The sequence below is a fragment of the Physeter macrocephalus genome, chromosome 14 (genome assembly GCF_002837175.3).
Source record: "Physeter macrocephalus isolate SW-GA chromosome 14, ASM283717v5, whole genome shotgun sequence".
Taxonomy (NCBI): Eukaryota; Metazoa; Chordata; class Mammalia; order Artiodactyla; family Physeteridae; genus Physeter; species Physeter macrocephalus.
The window spans coordinates 95,530,708-95,553,892 of NC_041227.1; the positions used below are offsets into that span (position 1 = coordinate 95,530,708).

At 35.0% G+C, this 23,185-nt stretch overlaps 1 protein-coding gene across 7 annotated transcripts in view; it reads left to right on the top strand.

Annotated features, from left to right (window-relative positions):
• The window catches only part of NF1 (neurofibromin 1), a 276,759-nt gene that overhangs the window by 96,340 nt on the left and 157,234 nt on the right, over nt 1-23,185 (top strand). For 4 of the 7 annotated variants that reach the window (XM_028498988.2, XM_028498995.2, XM_028498997.2 and 1 more), the window contains 6 exons: nt 7,370-7,543; nt 8,007-8,129; nt 8,385-8,459; nt 10,281-10,310; nt 13,667-13,798; nt 22,187-22,321. In XM_028498988.2, the coding sequence (XP_028354789.1) occupies nt 7,370-7,543; nt 8,007-8,129; nt 8,385-8,459; nt 10,281-10,310; nt 13,667-13,798; nt 22,187-22,321 (669 nt within the window). The remainder of the gene's footprint in view (nt 1-7,369; nt 7,544-8,006; nt 8,130-8,384; nt 8,460-10,280; nt 10,311-13,666; nt 13,799-22,186; nt 22,322-23,185) is intronic. The other 3 variants (XM_024127724.3, XM_024127726.3, XM_024127722.3) reach the window with 1 other exon arrangement.

Consider the following 23,185-nt stretch of genomic DNA (forward strand, 5'->3'; position numbering starts at 1 on the left):
TGCCTATCTCCACTTCATTTAGCTGTTTTTCTGGGGTTTTATCTTGTTCCTTCATCTGGTATATAGCCCTCTGTCTTTTCATATTGTTTATATTACTGTGAATGTGGTTTTTGTTCCACAGGCTGCAGGACTGTAGTTCTTCTTGCTTCTGCTGTCTGCCCTCTGGTGGATAAGGCTATCTAAGAGGCTTGTGTAAGTTTCCTGATGGGAGAGACTGTTGGTAGGTAGAGCTTAATGGGACTTTCTGTTTGTTAGGAGCAGTAATCCATTATTTTCAGTTGATTGTAAATATTTTTTCCAGACCATCATTTCTTTTGACTATATTATCTTTTTTAGCAGAAATATTTGAAGTGTACAACGAATATAACAATGACCCATATTCAAATTAACATTATGATATATTGCTAATCTTTTTTCTATTTTACATATGTTTTTAAAAATTGAATAAATAATAGTTGCATAAATTCTCCTTTAATTCCAGATAAAGCTCAAGTCCCCTTTGATTCCACTAATTCCATTTTCTTTCCTTTTTCCCTGGGAACAGCCACTGTCAAGGGTTGGTATATATCCTTCTAGTCTACTTTAAAAAATTTTTATGAAACAGAGAGGTTGAGATCAAGATCCAGTTCAGTGCTTCTCAGAGTGTGGTCTTAAGAGCAGCAGCGTCGGCATCACCTGGAAACTTGTTAGAAATGCAAATTGTTAGATCCCCACTCTAGGTCTGCTGAAACAGAAGCTCTAGGGGTGGGGTACAGCTAGCAACCTGTTTTTAGCAAACCCTCTAAGTGATTGTGGTGCACACTAAAGTTTAAGAACCATTGTTCATTTTTTTATGAAACAGTAACTCCCCATATTCCCCTCCCGCTAGCCCCTGACAGCCACCATTCTACTTTCTGTCTCAATGAATTTGACTACTCTAGATACCTCATATAAGTGGAATATAGAGTGTTTCTCTTTTTGTGGCTGGCTTATTTCACTTAGCATAATGTCCTCAAGGTTCTTCCACCTTGTAACATTTGTCAGAATTTCCTTTCTTTAAGGCTGAGTAATATTCCATTGAATGTATATACTGTATTTTGTTTATCCAATTTCATTTGTCCCTGGACTTTTGGGTTGCTTCCACCTTTTAGCTATTACAAATAGTACTGCTGTGAACATGGGTATACAGATATCTCTTTGAGGTCCTGCTTTCAATTCTTTTGTATATATACACAGAAGTGGTATGGTTGGATTGTATGTAAATTCTATTTTTAATTTTTTGAGGAAGTTTTGTCTCTTTTAAGATTACTTTTGACAGTTTATTCTTTGCTAGGAAAATATTTTTCAGTTTTATCAGCAAGGAGTTATGTATATCTATATCTACATATTTTATTTATAATATAGAAATATATAGACACAGTGTTTATTTATAATATTTATATATTCTCTTCTAATTATTTTCCTCAATATCCATGTTTATAACTCTTTCCTCATTTCTAATATGTCTCATGTTTCCTCATTCATGTTTACTAGGGTTTATCTATTCTATTGGTCTTTAAAACCTGGCTGCTGTTTGTTTGTTTTTTTTGGCTGCATTGCGTCTTCATTGCTGTGCGTGGGCCTTCTTTAGTTGTGGTGAGCGGGGAGCTACTCTTCGTTGTGATGCGTGAGCTTCTCATTGCAGTGGCTTCTCTTGTTGCAGAGCGTGGGCTCTAGGTGCGCGGGCTTCAGTAGTTGTGGCACACGGGCTGAGTTGCTCCATGGCATGTGGGATCTTCCTGGAGCAGGGCTCAAACCCATGTCCCCTGCATTGGCAGGCAGATTCTTAACCACTGTACCACCAGGGAAGCCCAAAACCTGGCATTTTGACTTTATATTTTCTAACATTTATTTTTTGAGGTAATGGTTTAGTTCATTTATTTGCAATTTTTAAAAAAATTTTAGAAGTATCTGTAAGGCTTTGGATTTTACTTTTTAGCAGCAGTCTTGGTTTTCAGATGAAGTTTCCACAATTTTAGTAATTTCCAATTTCTAATTTCTCTTACTTAATGATGCCATATTTGACTTAGAGGAATGTTTTATAGTTTCCAAATTGTTAGTTTTTTGTGATAAAAAAAATTTAATTGTGGTACCTGTTTGTTTAAAAAGGTGTTTCATGGTCATCAGAGTAGAATGTGTATAATTTTAGTAGGACACAGAATTTAATGCAAATCTTTAATACTACTCTTAGAACTACCCCGTAGGTGACTTGAGTTAGTATGCTGTGAGAAATGCTTGGTTTAGCTGTCTGGGCTCCCACAGGTAGCCAGTTGACTTTGGCAGCGTGGCAGAACTCCTTCCAGGCTTTGGTAATCATGCGTAGTGCTTTATTATAAAGCAAGCAAGGCAACAAACAACAAACAAATAGAACCCTAAACAGTTCGGATCAGGCTTTCATTTACACCAATCATAGACTGCAAACTATGTATGGAAAGCAGTTCTATTTTTCAGTTTCTAAATTTTATTATTATTTTTAGTTGTATTACTATCTTACTGTATTAAGGTAGGTAGTATAACAGCTCAACCAAATAGAACTTTATCATACTTAATGAAATAGTATTGAGCAGCTGAACTGAGTAGCTCTGCAGGACAGTCCTCCTCTTTGTGGTTTCTTAGGACCTTGGCCAGCAACGACTGCCATTTTCCATACATGGCTTCTATGGGAGTTGTTTCCATTCTGCGAGCCAGAGGAAAAAAGATAACATAGAAAAAAAGCATGCTGAGGATTTTTATGGGTCAAGCCCTTAAATAGCATGTGTCTCTTTCATTCACATTTCATTAGTTGAACTCAGTCATATAGCCACATTTAACTGCAAGAGAGGCTGAGAAATACGGCTATATCTCCAGGAACAAGAGGTGAACAGGGGAACCAAGGAATAAAGGAGCTAGAGGAGAGATCGGCAGTCAAGGATGGCTTAAGACTGCTGTCTCCCTAGAATTCCCAGTTATTTGTTTTTTAAAAAATTAATTAATTAATTAATTAATTAATATATTTGGCTGTGTTGGGTCTTTGTTGCTGTGTGTGGGCTTTCTCTAGTTGCAGCGAGTGGGGTCTGCTCTTCATTGCGATGTGCGGGGTTCTCATTGCGGTGGCTTCTCTTGTTGCGGAGCACTGGCTCTAGGCGTACGTGGGCTCAGTAGTTGTGGCTCACAGGCTTAGTTGCTCCGCGGCATGTGAGATCTTCCCGGACCAGGGATCGAACCTGTGTCCCCTGCATTGGCAGGTGGATTCTTAACCACTGCACCACCAGGGAAGTCCCTGTTATTCCTTTATGGATAAAAAGTTATTTATCCAAGAGTACCTGTTTACTAGGATAATAATACAGGCTATATGTGCTGTAAGAATTCAGATGAAGCTTGGATAGTTAGGAAAGTTTTATGGAAGAGGTGTGGAACCTTAGTTGAACTTGAAATAAAGGAATTTAGATTAGAGAAAGAAAGTGAGTGTTATTCAAGCCAGGGTAATCAAGAAAATGGATATAAAAATGTTGAAGGTATGTTCAGAAAAGTTAGCTAGAGAGTGGAAGGTTCACACAGGCAGTTACAAGAAGTGAAGATGAAGAGCAGATGTGAGTAATCTGGAAGACATTGTGAGTCAGTTTGGGTTTAAACTATTCTTTAGGCAATTAGGAAAAGTCTAAAGATTAGGGTTAGAGGTGAGATATGCAGAATAGTGTTTGAGACTGATCAAAGGGAAGTCCAAAGTGGGAGTTGGTTCAGAGGAAATATGAGTTTAGCTTCTAAATTTTTATTTACTTATTTATGTTGTGGTGAAGTAGCAAAATATTTACCCTTTTAACTGTTTTTAAGTGTACAGTTCAGTGGTGTTGAGTACACTCAAGTGTTTTTGTGTGGTTGTTGAGTTGTAGGAGTTTTTAAAATATTGTGGATATTAATCCCTTTTCAGATATATCATTTGCAAATATTTTCATTCTGTGGGTTGTCATTTCACCTTCTCAGTAATGTCCTTTGATACACAAAAGTTTTTTAATTTTGATGAAATCCAGTTTATTTTTTGTTGCTTGTGCTTTTTCTGGTATCATATCAAGAAATCATTGCCAAATTCGGTGTTGTAAAGATTGTCTTAGGGCTTCCCTGGTGGCGCAGTGGTTGAGAGTCTTCCTGCTGATGCAGGGGACACGGGTTCGTGCCCCGGTCCGGGAAGATCCCACATGCCACGGAGCGGCTGGGCCCATGGGCCATGGCTGCTGAGCCTGCACGTCTGGAGCCTGTGCTCCACAACGGGAGAGGCCACAACAGTGAGAGGCCTGTGTACCGCAAAAAAAAAAAAAAAAAAAAAAGGTTGTCTTATATGTTTTCTTATAGGATTTTATAGCTTTAGTTGTTTAGATCTTTGATCCATTTTGAGTTCATTTTTGTATATAGAGTAAGGGAAGGATCTGACTTCATTCTTTTACATGTGGACATCCAGTTTTTCCAGCTCTCTTTGTTGAAAAAAACTGTACTTTCTCCACTGAATTTGATCGTATATTCGAGGATATCTTTCTGCACTTTCTGTTCTATTCCAGTGGTCTATATGTCTGTCTTTATACCAGTATCACAGAGTTTTGATTACTGTAGCTTTGTAGTAAGTTTTTTTGTTTGTTTGTTTGTTTCGTTTTTTTTTTTTTTTGGCGGTATGCGGGCCTCTCACTGTTGTGGCCTCTCCCGTTGCGGAGCACAGGCTCCGGACGTGCAGGCTCAGCAGCCATGGCTCACGGGCCCAGCCACTCCGCGGCATGTGGGATCTTCCCGAACTGGGGCACGAACCTGTGTCCCCTGCATCGGCAGGCGGACCCTCAACCACTGCGCCACCAGGGAAGCCCTGTAGTAAGTTTTGAAATCAGGAAGTTTGAGTCTTCCAACTTTGTTCTTCTTTTTCAAGATTGTTTTGGGTTTTTGGCTTCCTTTGAAATACCGTATGAATTTTTGGATGGGTTTTTCTGTTTCTGCAAAAAACACTATTGGGGTTTTGATAAAGACTACATTGAATCTGTAGAGTGCTTTGGATAGTATTGCCATCTTAACAGTGTTAAGTTTCCAATCCATGAATGTGGGATGTGCTTCCATTTATATCTTCTTTGGTTTCTTTCAGCACTGTTTTATAGCTTTCATTGTACAAGTCTTTCATCTCTTTGGTTAAGTTAATTCCTAAGTATTTTATTCTTTTTGGTGCTTTCATAAGTGGATTTGTTTTCTTAATTTCCTTTTTAAATTGTTCATTGCTGGTGTATAGAAATGCAGTTGAATTTTGTGTGTTGATTTTGTATCCTACAACTTTGCTGAATTTGTTTATTAGCTCTAACAGACTTTTTGTGTGTTATCTTTAAGGTTTTCTACATATAGATCGTGTCATCTGAGAACAGAGATAACTTCTTCCTTTCCAGTTTGGATGATTTTTATTTCTTTTTCTTTTCTCATTTCCTTTTCTTTTTCTAATTGTTCTGCGTAGAACTTCCACTAGTATGTTTAATAGAAGTGGCAAAAGCAGGCATCCATATCTTGTTCCTAATATTAGACCAATAGCTTTCAGTTGTTCACCATTAAGTATGATGTTAGCTATGGGTTGTTCATATATAGCTTTTATCATGTTGAGGAAGCTTATTCAGTGTTTCTGTCATGGGAGGGTGTTGAATTTTGCCACATGCTTTTTCTGCATCAGTGGTGATGATTTCTTTCCCTTCATTTTATTTATGTGATGTATTACGTTGATTGATTTTGTTGTTGAACCATTCATGTCCTCTAGGAATAAATCCCACTTGGTCATGGTATATAATCCTTTTACTATACTGCTGGATGTGGTTTGCTAATTCATGTTGAGGATTCTTTCATAGCTGTTCTTAAGGGAAATTCGTCCATAGTTTTCTTGCAGTGTTTTTGTCTGGCCTTCATATTAGAGTATTGCTAGCCTCATGGGATGAGTTAGGAAGTGTTCCTTCTCCTTTAATTTTCTGGAAGTGTTTGAGAAGGACCGGTGTTAATTCTTCTTTAAATACTTGATAGAGTGTTCACCAGTGAAGCCATCTGATCCTGGGCTTTTTCTTTGTAGGGAGGTTTTTTATTTTTGATTTCATCTCCTTGCTAGTTATAGTTCTATTTAGATTTTCTGTTTCTTAGTGAGTCAGTTTTGGTAGATTGTGTGTTTCTAGGAATTTTCCCATTTGTCTGGATTATCCTGTTTGTTGGTGTATAATTTTTCATAGTGTAATAATCTTTATTTCTGTAAAAACAGTAATGTCCTCATTTTCAATTCTGATCTTTAGTAATTTGAGTCTTCTTTTTTTCTTAATCTAGCTAAAGGTTTGTAAATTTCTTGACCTTTGCAAAGAGCCAACTTTTGATTTTGTTGATTTTTTCCCCTGTTTTTCTATTCTCTATTTCATATTGATTTGAGAACTTTCTTCTTTTTTAATGTAAGAGTTTCCAGCTATAAATTTTCTTCTTAGCACCGTTTTCTTTCATTTTTGGTATGTTGTATTTTTACTTTGATTTGTCTCAAGATATTTTCTAAGTTTCTTTGTGATTTTTTTCTTTGACCAAGGGTGTTGTTTAATTTTTACACATTTGTGAATTTTCCAGTTTTCCTTCTGCTGTTGATTTCTAGTTTCATTTCATTGTGATCAGAAAGATTATGTATATTATTTTAATCTCTTTAAATTTATTAAGACTTGTGGCCTAACATATGGTCCATCCTGGAAATTGTTGCTTGTGTGTTTGAGAAGAATGTATATTCTGCTGTTGTTGTGTGAGTTTAGCTTTTGGCATGTTATATTTGAGAATGTGTGTAAGTATAGATGTATTATTTTCAGTTAGGAGTAAGGCCAAAGGGAGAAATTTGTTAATGAGCTGTAGAGAGGGCTTGAGATCACAAGAATGCATAACTTTCTATGAGGTATGGAATTTAGAGCAATAGAACAGCCTTAGATATATCCTTAGTTAGAAGGCTGAAACTTGAATATAGCCTGGAGTTTTAGATAAAGATGGAACAATTTGAGATAGACAGTAACCAAGAAAGTATAATATTTAGAAATTAAAGATAATATAAAAAAGAGAATTTGATCAGCTAAATTCAGGGTTGGGAAGTCAACTACATTGTTTGGGAAGGATGTTTTCTCATGTTCCTTTAATAATTCAACAAAGAAAGGGAAGAACAGGTTCCTTTTTTTGGATTCAAGAAACATTTAAATGATGACAGCTACTTAAATTATGAAATTTAAAACCACAAATATCAATATATCAATTATATATTTCTAGAGTATAATTTTTAGAGGCTAATTTGCTACTTTATTAAGTAAGTCTGAAATCTGAGAAACTTCACATATTATCTAATTGCTATATTTGAATTTTGTAGAAGTTGTTTCTGGACAGTCTACGAAAAGCACTTGCTGGCCACGGAGGAAGCAGGCAGCTGACTGAAAGTGCTGCAATCGCCTGTGTCAAACTGTGTAAAGCAAGTACCTACATCAATTGGGAAGATAACTCTGTCATCTTCTTACTAGTTCAGTCCATGGTGGTTGATCTTAAGGTAACACGCTTATTGTTTCTCTTATACAAACTTAAAAAACGTTAAATGAAGAATAAACTTGTAGTATAAATAGAATACTAGATCACTGTCAAAGATCATTGCAACACAGAAGTTCTGAGTCTTCTTTTATTAAGTTCTTAGGACCTGCTTTTGTTACTGTTCCTCTGGCTACATAAAGTGGTTAGAATATGAAGAAAACACAGAATGAACCCGTTTTCTTAAATTAGCATAAATATTCAGACTTGGGTTTAAAATAATGTAGAAATTTGGGCCTGAAAGGAACCATATATGGTATAGTAAGAATTTTGTCAGACTGGTGAACCACAATATTAGTGCTTTGTGTTTTGTCTGGGAACTAAATGTTACTGCCATCTGTGTGGATGATGTGTTATTATTAAATACTAGTAGAAAAAATACTGCATAACTGTTTAAAGGCTTTTGTTTTCTATTGGGATTTTCATAGAACCTGCTTTTTAATCCAAGTAAACCATTCTCAAGAGGCAGTCAGCCTGCAGATGTGGATCTAATGATTGACTGCCTTGTTTCTTGCTTTCGTATAAGCCCTCACAACAACCAACACTTTAAGGTGAGAGCATTGATTTTGATCCAATTGTGTTTACTGATGCTGTTGATCCTTTTCAATGTGAAAAGAGTAGAAAAATGAATAGATTACACCTTTATCAGTATTGCTCATTACTATATGTTAAAGTTAATTTCAAGACCTTAAAAATTTATTCTATTTTTTAAAAACCTTTCTTTTTGTTGTTCCTTTTGTCCTCATATATATTACTATATATTTTTCTCATAGAAGTAATAATCACTTTTTTTCTTTCCTCTGTAGATCTGCCTGGCTCAGAATTCCCCTTCTACATTTCACTATGTGCTGGTAAATTCACTCCATCGAATCATCACCAATGTAAGTCCAAAAGGTATTGCTAAATTACTTAAAATTTTTTTTTCTTTACTCCTTTTTTATTTCTTTTTAAGAAAGACGTTTTTGGTTTACAAGAGATTTTGAATTTAGATGTATGATATAGGAAGATTTCTCACACATGATTCTATCTAATAACTGATATACAATTGTATTTTTCATATTTAATCTTGACCTCAGGGCCCTTATTGAGGAAGGTGGAGTTAATAGGATCCTTTGGAAAGATTAAACTTAAAAGATATTTGGATCAGAAGCCCTTGAGAACAGTGCCAGTGAAAATATAATTTAACATTTTCATCCCAAAGCTCTTCACATATTATTTTAATACTCTTAGCCCTTTCCCAGCATTTGATACATTCTGACTTGTCACCTTACTGTTTAAGTTAAAAGTAGCAGTATTTATGTTGTAGCCCATTATGTATATTAAAAAATGGTGAGACCATATTTGATTGCACTTTTTAGTCTTCCTTAAACAAATGAAACATTAACACTTAGAGGTGTTTACATGATACAAAAGCATATCAGGGCTTCCCTGGTGGCGCAGTGGTTGCGCGTCCGCCTGCCGATGCAGGGGAACCGGGTTCGCGCCCCGGTCTGGGAGGATCCCACATGCCGCGGAGCGGCTGGGCCCGTGAGCCATGGCTGCTGGGCCTGCGCGTCCGGAGCCTGTGCTCCGCAATGGGAGAGGCCGCAGCAGAGGGAGGCCCGCATACCACAAAAAAAAAAAAAAAAAGCATATCAGACAAAATAAGCAAACTCATTAAAAGGTACTTGTGAAACCTTCGACTTTGATGTGAGTACATCAAGTACAAAGATAGTAACCGTATTAGATTTGGACCATGGATTTAAAAAATTCTGTGCTTCTGATCATATTTCGAAGGTTTTCAAGTGTTATTTACCATAGCTCCACTTTTATCCATTTTTAGATATTCACATGTAAGTGTAAATTGTTCAACTTTTTCCTGTTTTCCTCCCTTAAAAAGGACTTTAATCATTGATAACTTAGGTATATTTGTCCTCTTTATAATCAAATTTCATTTTAAAAGAGTGTCTCTAGTCAGTTAAAAATATCCTCCTCACCTTCATTTGCCTTGGATGTATTGAACTATATCAAATGCTGCCACATTTTCTTTTATCCATTCCTGCAGAGGAATAATAACTATTAATAAAACTATGTAGTGACACATTTGGTTTTTCTCAGTGGGGTGCTAGTAGCATTTTTGGTCAGGACAATCTTTACAATGCAGGACTGCCTTGTGCATTGTAGGACATTTAGCATCCCTGGTCCTCATTTCATTAAATACCTTTTTTGCCATTTCCCTCCTCTCCCATCTCTGCCCCCAGACACTATGAATAACTAAAAATGCCTGAGGGAATGATTCCTCTCTCAGTTGAGGATCAGTTATAGGTAGAAGTAACATTAACTACAGTTTTTTGCAAAAGGGAAAGTTTAATGAATCTGATATTGCAGATAAGGTATGTTTGTATTAAAAACTTAGAAAAATTTTTATTTTGCTTTTGCCGGTGTAATGAGCTAAGACATTGTACCCTTAAGGTTTACTTTCAAGGCCATTAATTTAAAAAAGCAGTGATTTTTACCCTTCATGTTTATGTGTAATTCAGAAATAAAATATTATTACTTTTATCTCCTTTGGTTTATAATACTAAAAACATTCTATTTATTAGTGTATGGTTTACATAAATGCTTAAAGCTTGTATTTAATAAACCCAAGTGTATACTTTTTTGATACTCTGTGGCTAGTTACTTTAATTGTGAAATATTTTTGTCTACAATTGAATATATAGAGCACTTTCAAGCATGGACTTGGCACTGCTGTAAGTGGCTGAGCTGCTCCTTTGTGGGTTTAAAGCATGCCTGGAGTGGTACTTCATGCATGCCTCAATGTATATGGTCAAGTGGTTGTGCATCCTTCTGTACTCTAATGAGTACTGCATGTGTGAAGGTGGAGTGTGTCTGTATCAGAGGCCACATAAATACGAAATCTGTTTTTATAAAGAAAAACCTATATTGACTAACTTTTTAAATATTAAGTGTTAGTAACCTTTTAATGACTAGCTTGAAAAGGAACGTAAATTTGAGTGTATAAAATATCTTTTATAGTTGGACCTTAGATAATGGTACTTTATTATAATAGATTGTTTGATAAATTGTTTCTTGTTAGGGTTTTTCTTTCCTTTGGTTTGAGGCTAAGAGATATTGAATCTGAAGTAATTTCTGATGGAAAAGGACTATGTATAAAGTAAATATGCTAATTTATGGAATTGACTATTATAGAATCTCAATGCAGATATTATGGAAATATTCTGTCTTAAAAGCACATAAAATTTTTCTCAGGTATTTGGACTCCTAATCTTAAATTTATTTGTAGTATAAGATTTCCTTCTAAATGACTCTTGCTTCAATACACCTCATAAGTTTTCTTCTTCCTTGCTTTTTCAGCCAGCTCAGAGATTTTTAAAAATTACCACATTCTCAAATTAGATCAATGTTTTACTGATGTGGTTTTGGGGGTGTATGTAGAAGCAGTAATGATGTTTGCAGTTTTGTTTTGCTTTCGTGAAACATACTCATATTCAGTTCATAAGTACTGTGTTTAGGTCTAAAAGAGTCCACTGTTTCTTCTTAAGAAATCTGAAAATCCAGTCACTATTTGAATTTGATTATAATTTAAGCTTTTATCAGTTTCTAAAATGGTACGTGTAGTACCGTCACCTTTTTTATTACGGAATGCCATAAGAGATGAATTGTAGTTAAAAGATCTGTGTTATGTGCTTAATCTTTATATGCTTCCTTTAGGTTAGATTAGATATGTTGTTATAATTGGGCAATTAAAGAAATAATGTATACATATATGAACCACATATCTCTCCCATCAGTGGAACATGCTATAGCTGGTATAGTACTTAGTATTGTTTTTTCCTTATGGCAGTTTAGTGTAGTTTACTTATGGATAGTTCACATATTGAGAATGAGATGATCTCATTCTATTGAGAGGGTTTGGTTGAAGAAATTTCCAAGGCATGTGAAATTTATTGAAATAATCTTGAAGAATTGCCACATGGTTTGCTTATATTAAAGTATTGCCATTTGTTTGGCAATGAACTTAGAATTTTCAAGGACAAAAAAGAATAAGTCTACCTTAATTGACTAGTTTCAGAAAGGACACATTTAATAACTGCTTGGAAAACTGAAATTTTTACCAGCTACATGATGTCTAGGTTTTAGTGCCTATTTTATTTGAAAGTGTATCTTTAAATTTTACTTTAAAATGAATGATTTTATATATTATGAAAAATAGAAATTTTGAAAATGACTAAATCTTAAGTTAAAATCAAGTTATTTAATAGGGTATACCTGGGACCATGATACAATTTCAACAGCCATCAAAATGACATAGTAGGCTTCCCTGGTGGCGCAGTGGTTGAGAGTCTGCCTGCTGATGCAGGGGACACGGGTTCGTGCCCTGGTCCGGGAAGATCCCACATGCCGCGGAGCGGCTGGGCCCGTGAGCCATGGCCGCTGAGCCTGTGCATCCGGGGCCTGTGCTCCGCAACGGGAGAGGCCACAACAGTGAGAGGCCCGCATACCACAAAAAATAAATAAATAAATAAATAAACAAAATGACATAGTAGTTTGGATAGGGTGTTACATGGGATGCATATGTCTTAAGTTCAGCAGTTTCTGACAAGATATTATAGGGTCAGTAGAGTGAGGAGGACCCTTATCTCAAAGCATTTTGTGATTATTCAGTCTTTGTTACTTTAAGCTGATTAACACAAGCTGTATAAATTAGTAGATATATGGAAATCAAGGTGTATTGATTGCTCTGTGCAAATCAGGTGACCAAATTGACTAACATTTAAGGAATTCATTATATAACAAAACTAATAAAACTTGATCATTTGTTAGGAAATAAAGTAAGAGTTTGAGAGAAAAATAGAAACAATCATACTATCCAAATAAAAGTATTTCTTCCCTCATAACTTAGGAGTTTTTTCATAAATGGAGTTCAGTATTGATTGTATTTTATAAATTGGTTTTATAATATACTATCCAGTAAATAGAAATTTGGGGTTTAGGTAATATAACCTGTTACTACTCTAAATATTCTTAGAGTTATGGCTAAAACAATAAAATGTTGAGAATTTAATTAGCTTAGTTTCAAATTAGAAGGAACTTGGGAATAGGATGTGAAGCTATCACATCCCCTTATCTAGTGTTTCAAATTGTTCTTTCAGGTATTTCTTATAGCAGGAGTATTATAAATTGGAAGCCTGTATTTTAAGTCATCCTATTCCTTGCATACTCTATATGTAGTGAAAATTCATCCAGTCATTTTTGTATTCACTGATAGACAAACTTAATAGTTTTAGTGATTTTCATAATTGTCATTTTTCATAATATAGTAATTAATTCATTTAAAAGTAAAAGTAAAAGATACACTTTCAAATAAAATAGGCACTAAAAACTAGAATCAAAACTAAATAAACAGGTTAAACTGTAGAAAAATATTTACATAAAATAATTACTTTTAAAAAATATTTAGCTATGATCATTTTGTCTTTGTGGTTATCATTAGTCTTCTCATGTATTGTGCCATCATTGCATATCAATTTAAGATTATAAGTTTACTAATAGCTTTATCTCATTTACTAATTTCATGTTGTAATTATCATTGTTGTTTGTCTGTAGGCATATAAGTAATGGTTTATCACATATTCCTTCAACACTGTGTTGAACCACTAATCTCTTTTAAAACTGATAATAGCATTCTTGCCTTGGGAAAATATATACTATATATGCATATGTTTTTGAAATGTGTAAAACATTAAACTTACAAAAAAGAAAAAGATTGCCTACAGAATTAGCTCTCTAAAAACTTTGTTTTTCAGATTCACTAGATTATCAGTGAGAAAAGACAGTCTCAAATGCTCACGCTTATGTAGTGAGCGATTTGTTTCATGTTCATTGTGATATTTTAAAATAGATGTATGGTTTGGTGTTTGAATTAAAGACATTACTTGAAGACTTTGGAAATCATAGTGTGTGTTTGCATGGTCTTAGGAAATTTCTCACAAAGTGATAAACCATAAAACTACAGTGATTACCAGAGCATATAACTCATGCAAATTTGGACTTTTCCTTTCTTATGGTCTCTGTTTTTCTCCAGTCTGCATTGGATTGGTGGCCTAAGATTGATGCCGTATATTGTCACTCAGTTGAACTTCGAAATATGTTTGGTGAAACACTTCATAAAGCAGTCCAGGGTTGTGGAGCGCACCCAGCGATACGAATGGCACCGGTAAGATTAATCATGAATTTTGAATTCCACCTTTTGCAGTTGCGTTTTCAGTGTCTTTATCCCATTCTTGCTGTTTTGAATTTTTTAGAAAATCAAATGAGACCTTCTTTTCAGTAAGTATTGTGGTATGTTGAATACTGCAGTATTGTTGCAATACTAGTTAATGATGTATGTTTTCCACTATTTCAGTGAGTTTAACTTTTCTTAGAGATATTTTCTAACAAAATGCTGTTAAAATCTTAATGAATGTCACTTTTTCTTTTTTTAGTTTCTTTTTCCTTTAATTTTTCCTTATGAATCAAAATATTTTGATTAGCTCCTCATCTTTTGGGGGTGAGTAAGGGAAGCTGACTCCTGGGTTAGAGTGAATGTTCCTCCTAATGCACAGTTTTGCCCATTGGAGGCTGAATATTGCACACAGGAAATTACAAATAAAATTTAAAGTTTATATTTAAAATATTTCATATTTCATTAAACATGCTTTGAACATTTAAAATGATAGGCACTTTGATATTAAAGTTTGACTCTGTTTAAGCTTAATAAAAGTAGATATTTTCAAATAAGCATTCTCACAGATTAATACTCTTAATTTGGAAACTCATATAGAACCAATTTTAGAAGACAATTAGAAGATGGTAGAAGTCATTTCTTGGTATTCATGTATAGCAGGAATATTATACATGGCAACTCTTGACATTGATTGGTAGTGCTTTGTCTTCTGCTTATTTTCTATTCTTTTTGGCTGCTGTCGCTCACATGATCAGATGCCAACCAGTCACTGTTTTGCATGGCAGTGGGCTTCTGTGGCTGTATGTATGACCATTGTAACTACCTCAGAAAAGTCCTTGTTTTCTTTGACTTTTCTGTGTGTAGTTACCATTATAGTCACATCATGTCATTTCACATGAAAATGTGGCATGTTGTCACCTATTGGTTTTAATAGTAAATTAGCCACTTCACACTTAAAAGATAATTTAAACAGCTTTCTTCCTGGCATACATCTCTTTTTCCAAGTTCCCTCAGTCAGTAGAATATTTTGGTTTTATACAGTTGTAGTTCACTCTGATCCAGTTGTCAGCCATTGTTTCTGAGGATTGTTTATCTTAGATGTTCAAATAGAGAAGTTTGCTACACCATATATTTTGGGATTATTTAGCCCAAAAAATTATAGCCAAAAGAGCATGGCAGTCATGTTTTATTAAATAAAATGCAAAGTTATCTTTAGTTTTTGTAATGCCAAGTACTTAATTTAAAAAAAAAATGAAAATTTCAATCCAAGTATAAATTAATTGGAGATAAACATAAATAATAGCTACTTAAATGTTATTAACTTGACATTCATTTTTAAAAAGTTTTAGAAAATGACTTAAAATAAACTTTAAAAATTATTTACTGACCTATTTATTCATTCCAAATATCCTCTGGGAAGTTAGAACTTTGACTTTTTAATTTAATTTAATTTAATTTAATTTATTGGCTGTGTTGGGTCTTCGTTGCTGCGCACGGGCTTTCTCTAGTTGCGGCGAGCGGGAGCTACTCTTTGTTGGCAGTGCGTGGGCTTCTCATTGCGGTGGCTTCTCTTGTTGTGGAGCACGGGCTCTAGGTGCACGGGCTTCAGTAGTTGTGGCAGGTGGGCTCAGTAGTTGTGGCTTGTGGGCTCTAGAGTTCAGGCTCAGAGTAGTTGTGGCACATGGGCTTAGTTGCTCTGCAGCATGTGGGATCTTCCGTACCAGGGCTCGAACCCGTGTCCCCTGCATTGGCAGGTGGATTCTTAACCACTGCACCACCAAGAAAGTCCCAGAGCTTTGACTTTTGTTTTAAGTTTTCTGCCTCTTTCAGTAGAAAATTAATGGCCACCAGTAACAGGAATTGGTGGAAAGTTGATATTCATTTCCAGTTTGACTTCAGTATCTAGTTTACCAGCTGTCTGTAAGAAAAATGAAAGAAAATGAAACTAAATTATTTTTTTGAACAAAAACAAAACTTTATTGGTAGTCTGAAAATGTTCCCCGCATTTAGAAGTCATTTTACTTCTTAGCCCTAGTTATTAGCTGATTCTAGGAGCTACATACTATACACACTATTTATGATAAGTATTTCATAAAAGCCATAACTAGACTTACTTTGGTCCCAGGACACCTGTGATAAGAATTTAGTTTTTATTTCTAATTATTCTCTAAAAGTATCAGTATATATATAGTTTTCAAAAATCTTTCTTAAGCTATTTATATCCGTGTATTTATATGTATACACGTGTGTGAAATTTTTTTTAAGGCATATATTTTTTAAAAATAAATTTATTTATTTATGGCTGCATTGGGTCTTCGTTGCTGCATGCAGGCTTTCTCTAGTTGTGGCGAGTGGGAGCTACTCTTCGTTGTGGTGTGCGGGCTTCTCTTTGCGGTGGCTTCTCCTGTTGTGGAGCACAGGCTCTAAGCGTGTGGGCTCAGTAGTTGTGGCTCGCGGGCTTAGTTGCTCCGCGGCATGTGGGATCTTCCTGGACCAGGGATTGAACCCGTGTCCCCTGCATTGGCAGGCGGATTCATTTTTTTTAAAATTAATTAATTAATTTATTTATTTATTTTTGGCTGTGTTGGGTCTTCATTGCTGTGCGTGGGCTTTCTCTAGTTGCGGTGAGCGGGGGCTACTCTTCGTTGCAGTGGGTTTGCTTCTCATTGCGGTGGCTTCTCTTGTTGCAGAGCACGGGCTCTAGGCACGCAGGCTTCAGTAGTTGTGGCACGTGGGCTCAGTAGTTGTGACTTGAAGGCTCTAGAACTCAGGCTCAGTAGTTGTGGTGCATGGGCTTAGTTGTTCCACGGCATGTGGGATCTTCCTGGGCCAGGGCTCGAACCTATGTCCCCTGCATTGGCAGGCAGATTCTTAACCACTGTGCCACCAGGGAAGTCCAGCAGGCGGATTCTTAACCACTGTGCTACCAGGAAAGTCTGTGAAATTTTATATGTATGTGTATTTGTACATGATGGCCAAGGGACGGCTTCCTGGCTGATACTCTTTTTTTTTTTTTAACTTTTAATTTTATATGGGAGTATAGCTGATTGACGATGTTGTGATAGTTTCAGGTGTACAACAAAGCAACTCAGCCATACATATACATGTATCCATTCTCCCCCAAACTCCCCTCCCATCCAAGCTCTAGCTGATACTCTTATCAGGGAAAATAATCATCAAATCTACTATGAAATAATTGTTTAGGATAAGAAAATGCTTCAATTTGGATGATCCTTAAGGTGAATCTTACCTCTCTTAAGCCTGGTGAGTGAACAGTCTGACAACAAATATAGGAAGTATCGAATTTCCACTAGCTGCCAAGCACATTGTTAATGCCAGGGAAGCATGATGAGCTAAACAGTCACAGAGATGCCAGTCTTGTAGGTTTTGCTTGAAAACTTCTAATGAAGAGCCAACTAAAGTACCCATAAAGTCTGGAAACAGTCAAATATACGTAATGAATGGTTTAGAGATACTTTACGTCAGGGTTTCCCAACTTTGGCACTACTGACATTTTGGCATGGTTAATTCTTTGTTGTAGGGGACTGTCCTGTGCATTGTGGGATGTTTAACAGCATCTTTAGCGTCTACCGACACCAGTAGCATCTCTTGCCCCCAGCCAGTCATGAAAAACAAAAATGTCTACAGACATATTTCAGATATTCCCTGGGGAACAAAATTACCCCCAGTTGAGAACCACTGTATGACATGATATGTTCAGTGGGTTGTCCTTATTTGCATTGCCTCAGATAATTTGTGGCTCTGATAAACCTTAGCTTTCAGTTTGCTGCAAAAGTAATCAAGGAGTTCATTGTGTCAAGTTAAAATAATTTGTGTTACCAGGCTTTACAACTCCTCTGTATTTTGGATATGGATAAATTTCTTTCTGTAAAGAGCCAAGTATTTAAAAATTTTTCTCCGACCAAGATCAACTCATGTCCCTATCACTCCCAGCTATCATGATCCTCTCTCTTTTTCTGGAGCTCTATAGAACCCTTCTGATTCTTCCATAAGACAGCACTGCAGGGGGGTGGGATTAATTGGGAGGTTGGGATTGACATATATACACTATCGATAATATGTATAAAATAGATAACTAATGAGAACCTACTGTATAGCACAGGGAACTCTACTCAGTGCTCTGTGGTGACTTAAATGAGAAGGAACTCCAAAAAAGAGGGGATATATGTATATGTATAGCATGTGTATGTATAGCTGATTCACTTTGCTGTACAGTATAAACTAACAGTATTGTAAAGCAGCTATACTCCAATTAAAAAAAAAGTGGCACAGGAGATCAAATAAAGAAAACAAGATCCATACACACGCACACAAAGACAGCACTGCACATATTTGAATAAAGTTATACTGTACTGCTAAGGGTTCTTCGAAAGTGTGTGTAGGTATGCGCTTTGTTTCCTCTGTTTTTACAGCTAAGGAAACTGAGGCACAAGTACTGTTAAATGAATGACATATCATCACGTGGTTAGTAAATAGTCAACATTCAGTCCAGTGTCTTTCCAGTTCTTCATCTGTCTTCCCCTACCCTTGTTTTAGCTTGATGAGAGCAGGAGCCTTGTCTGGCTTGTCCAGCACCCAGTTCCTGGTCCCTAGAACAGTATCTGGCATGTCATAGGCATCTAGTACATATTTGTGGAATTTCTTACTTGACCTGCTTTCAAAACCCTCCTCCATCTGGTATGCTTCTCTTCTGGAAAGAATCTTCATTGCTTTTTTTCAATGAAAATGACATGTTAAGGTCTGAGTTTAGTGTTCTAGATGTGGTATAATAATTGATGAAAACTGTTAACCTGCTGTGTGTCTGCATATGATGTTTCTACTAATACAGTCAAAGATTGTATTATTTTAGATTAAACTTTTAATCATTTAAACTCTTTAGCCTTTTTCATATGAACATTGAGCCATAGCTTCTCCATTTTGTACTTTTGTAGTATTTTTTAAAATTTGAGATATTTATCTCAGCACTAATCATTTATGTTTTAAAAATAAGATAGCCTGTTAATAATATGTGTAAATTCTGCATGAAAATTTTCCTTCTTAAAGGGGATCCTGGCTCAGCACATGCTTCTTACATGCCTATAATTCAGTCATGGCCTTAATTAACTTAACAGATGGTTTCAGCCCTTCGTAAACACCTGAGTACTCTGATTCATGAATTTTTTCCTGGGCATGACTGCCTCTCCTCTTTGGCCAATGTGCATATACCAGGTTGGATTCCTACTGTTATTTGCAGTGTGGAAGATTAATTAATAAATTAATGGATGGTTTATTTTTCTTACATTTCTAGCCAAGAAATATCTTTCTTCTTTAGCATGTTATGTTTGACTTTATGTAACCCACTAATGGTCACTAATTAAAAGGTATTTGAATTGAAAAATTTATTTAAATTTTTCAAGTCTTTTCCCCTGGTTTTATTGAGATATAATTGACCCACAGCACTATATGAGTTTCCCCTGGTTTTATTGAGATATAATTGACCCACAGCAGTATGAGTTTAAGATGTACGGCATAATAACTTAAGTTTCATATACTGTGAAATGATTACCACAATATGTTAGGTTAACATCCATCATTTCATATACATACAAAAAAAAAAAAAGGTTTTTTCCTTGTGATGGGAACTCAGGATCTACTTTCTTAACAACTTTCCATACAGCAGTGTTAACTATAGTCATCATGTTGTACATTCCCAGTATTTATTTACCTTATAGCTGAAAGTTTGTATCTTTTGACCATTTTCATCCAATTCTCCCAACCTCTACTCCCTGTGTCTGGTAACCAGAAATCTGAGCTCTTTTTATATGAGTTTGTTTTTTGTTTTGTTTTATTTTTAAGATACCACATATAAGTGAGATCATACAGTATTTGTCTTTCTCTCTCTGACTCATTTCACTTAGTATAATGCCCTCCAGGTCCACTCATGTTGTCCAAATGGCAGGATTTCCTTCTTTTTTATGGTTGAATAATAATCCACTGTGTGTGTGTGTGTGTGTGTGTGTGTGTGTGTGTGTGTGTACCACAGTTTCATGACACTTGTTTCCATGTCTTGGCTATTGTAAGTAATGCTGCAGTGAACATAGGGATACAGATATATCTTTGACATGGTGTTTTCATTTTCTTTGGACAAATACCCAAAAGTACAATTGCTGGATCTTATGGTAATTCTATTGTTAATTTTTTGAGGAACCACCATACTGTTTTCCCTAGTGGCTGTACCAGTTAAATCCCACCAGTAGAGCACAAGGGTTCCCTTTTCTCCACATCTTCACCAGCATTTGTTATCTTTTGTCTTTTTGATGATAGTCATTGTCACAGGTGTGAGGTGACAGCTCATTGTGGCTTTATTTTCATTTCCCTGATGGTTAGTGATTTGAGTACCTTTTCATGTGTCTGTTGGCTGTTTGTATGTCTTCTTTGGAAAAATGTTTATTCGTGTCCTTTGCCCCTTCTAAAATTGGATTATTTGGTTTTTGCTCTTGAGATATGTGAATTCTTTACGTATCTTGGATATTAACCACTTATCAATTTATGATTTGCAAATTTGTTTCCATTCCCTAGGTTGTCTTTTCATTTTGTTAATCATTTCTTTTCCTGTGCAGAAGCTTTTTAGTTTGAAAAACAACACCCCACTTGTTATTTTGTTGTTTGTGCTTTAGGTGTCATATACAAAAAAATCATTGCCAAGACTCATGTCAAGGAGATTTTTTTTTCTGATTTCTTCTGGAAGTTTTATGGTTTCCAGTCTTACATTTAAGTCTTTAGTCTATTTCAAGTTAATAATTGTGAGTGGTGTAGAATTTTTCAAGTTTTACATTTTGTATTAGGCAGCCATGCTGGAACAAAATTTGTATGCTGCTATCTGAGATTGATATGATATAATCAAACTATTATTTACTTTTCTGAAATGGTTAATAAATAGATAATTTTTATATCTGCTAATTGTTCTCTGCTCCGTTTTCCTGTGCAATGGCTGCATCATGGAAGAACAGTTACACTTAGTGACATTTAATAAATAAATTTGTTTAATGAAAGTTTTACCTTGATCTACGGTGTTAACTTCGACTTAGAATGAAAAGAAGTTTAATGGGAGCAAACAGTAAAAACAGCATTTATTAAATATATTTGGTAAGACGTTTGTTGTGGGATTATAAATATAAAAGCAACTTGTATTTGTAAATTTTGCTATTTATTTTCTGTAGTGACATTCCTATAGTACATTAGATAGTTTTTCTTCTACACTGAGTACAAAAACCTTCAGTGTTCTTGGGCATAATAACAAATGCATTTCTCACATGTAAACATTGACAGTAATTGCTGTATGTTATTGATATGCATCTCTACGTTTTACCTTTGAAGTTCAGCCTTTTACAAGGACATTTTTATTATGAGTCCATAGATGCTGGATATTCTCCTATCTGTGTATTTGCATATAAAAACATACATGTCAAAAGCATACATTTTTGTTTCCTTTTAAAGGAAAAGGGGAAATTTTTGTAAGAATAGATAGAAAGGTGGTATTGGATCCAGAATATAATTGTTGGATTTCCAGTTGAATAACATCCATAATTATAGTATTAACACAGCATCTACCATACTATCTCTGTAACTGAAACACATTTTCCATGATTTAATTTTTCTCAAAGAATTCTTTCTCTGTTTTATCAGTGTTCTTCAGGCAAAATACATGCATTCTGTAACTTGAGAGAGATGGAATACCATTAAAGGAAAAAGAAAATCTTACAGTTAAACTGTTAAATACAGAGATTGCCTGTGTAGCATATTTCATCAATTCTAAGAAGTACCTATTTAACATTTCTGAAATTGGGGTTCATCTTATTTGTATGATCTCTTACAGTTGACAGTGAGTTTTCATTCCTTGTGGTACATAAAATGATGATGCATCTTACAGTTGATAACGTCATTGATTCTATGAAATATTTGTGTATACCTGTATGAGATGTTTTGTTAAATGAGTTGCTCACTGTATGTATCTGTGAGAGCTATAGAATAAATATTTTATCTCTAATATTTTCACATTTAGAAAATTGTTTTTAACATAGGAGTCAACCTTATATTAAAACTTTTAGTATCTTAGCAGATTTTCACTTAAACTTTATTAGATTATATAAAAATAATATCTTGCAAAAATAATTTTTATTTGCTTTTCAAGCTTAATTATATTAATCTTATACTTTCTATTGAACGTTTCTACTAAAACTACACATTTGGTGGTGTAAAATATGTCCCTTTATTTTTCAAAGCTTTTTAAAAATAGATTTACTTGAAAAAGTTGAATAGCTCTTATCCTGATTCTGATGTCTGATTCTTACAAGGTGAATGTCATGTTTTTGTTTCTAGAGTCTTACATTTAAAGAAAAAGTAACAAGCCTTAAATTTAAAGAAAAACCTACAGACCTGGAGACAAGAAGCTATAAGTATCTTCTCTTGTCCATGGTGAAACTAATTCATGCAGATCCAAAGCTCTTGCTTTGTGTAAGTATTTTTTATAAAATGCCTTGAAATTATTATACTAACTTAGTTTGGTTTAGCTGAAAAGCCAAAACCTTGAAGGTGATTGTTAGCTCAAGAACACTTACTGACCTTCCTGATCATACATGAAACCTAAGAGATCCCTAAGAAAACGAACTTACAGAGAATACTAATATAATTAGATCAGATTTCTTAACCTTTTGTCTTAATTTTTCTTATCATTAAACTAACATACTTTGGTGAGATCTTCTGTCCATACCCGGCTACCAGATTATATATTATTCAGGCATAATCCTGGGATGGGGTTTAGATGTAATGAAGCAACCATGAATTGAGTGCTTCCTATATCTACACAGTTGGTTTTTTAAGTCTCCAATTGCTATTGCCAAAAAATTGAGTTTTTCCATCTCCCTTTCTTCCTGTCATCAGCCTGTTAGTATCACTGGCTTTGCCTGTGTATACTGTATTGGGAGGAAAAGGAGTTAAAAATGGGTATGGTTAGGGCTTAATTATTGTGGTAACTCTGCTCTTAACAGCCTCAGATGGTATTAGATTCCTGAAAGCGTCACTGTAGTACACAAGATAATTAGGAACTAACAGGTGAAAATGAGTGACAGTTATGTGAAAGGATGAAAAACATGGGTTCTGGAGACATATTAGCTATGTGATTTGGGTGACTTAACCTCTCTGTGTTTAGTTTTCTTATCTGAAATATTGTGATGATAATAATAGTTCCTACCTTAGCTTGTTAAGCAGACTGAGATAGTACATGTCATGCTTTTAGGAACAATGCAGAATAAATGCATAATGAGCGCTAAATAAATGTTATGTATTATTACTATTAATAAAATACAGTTAACATTAACA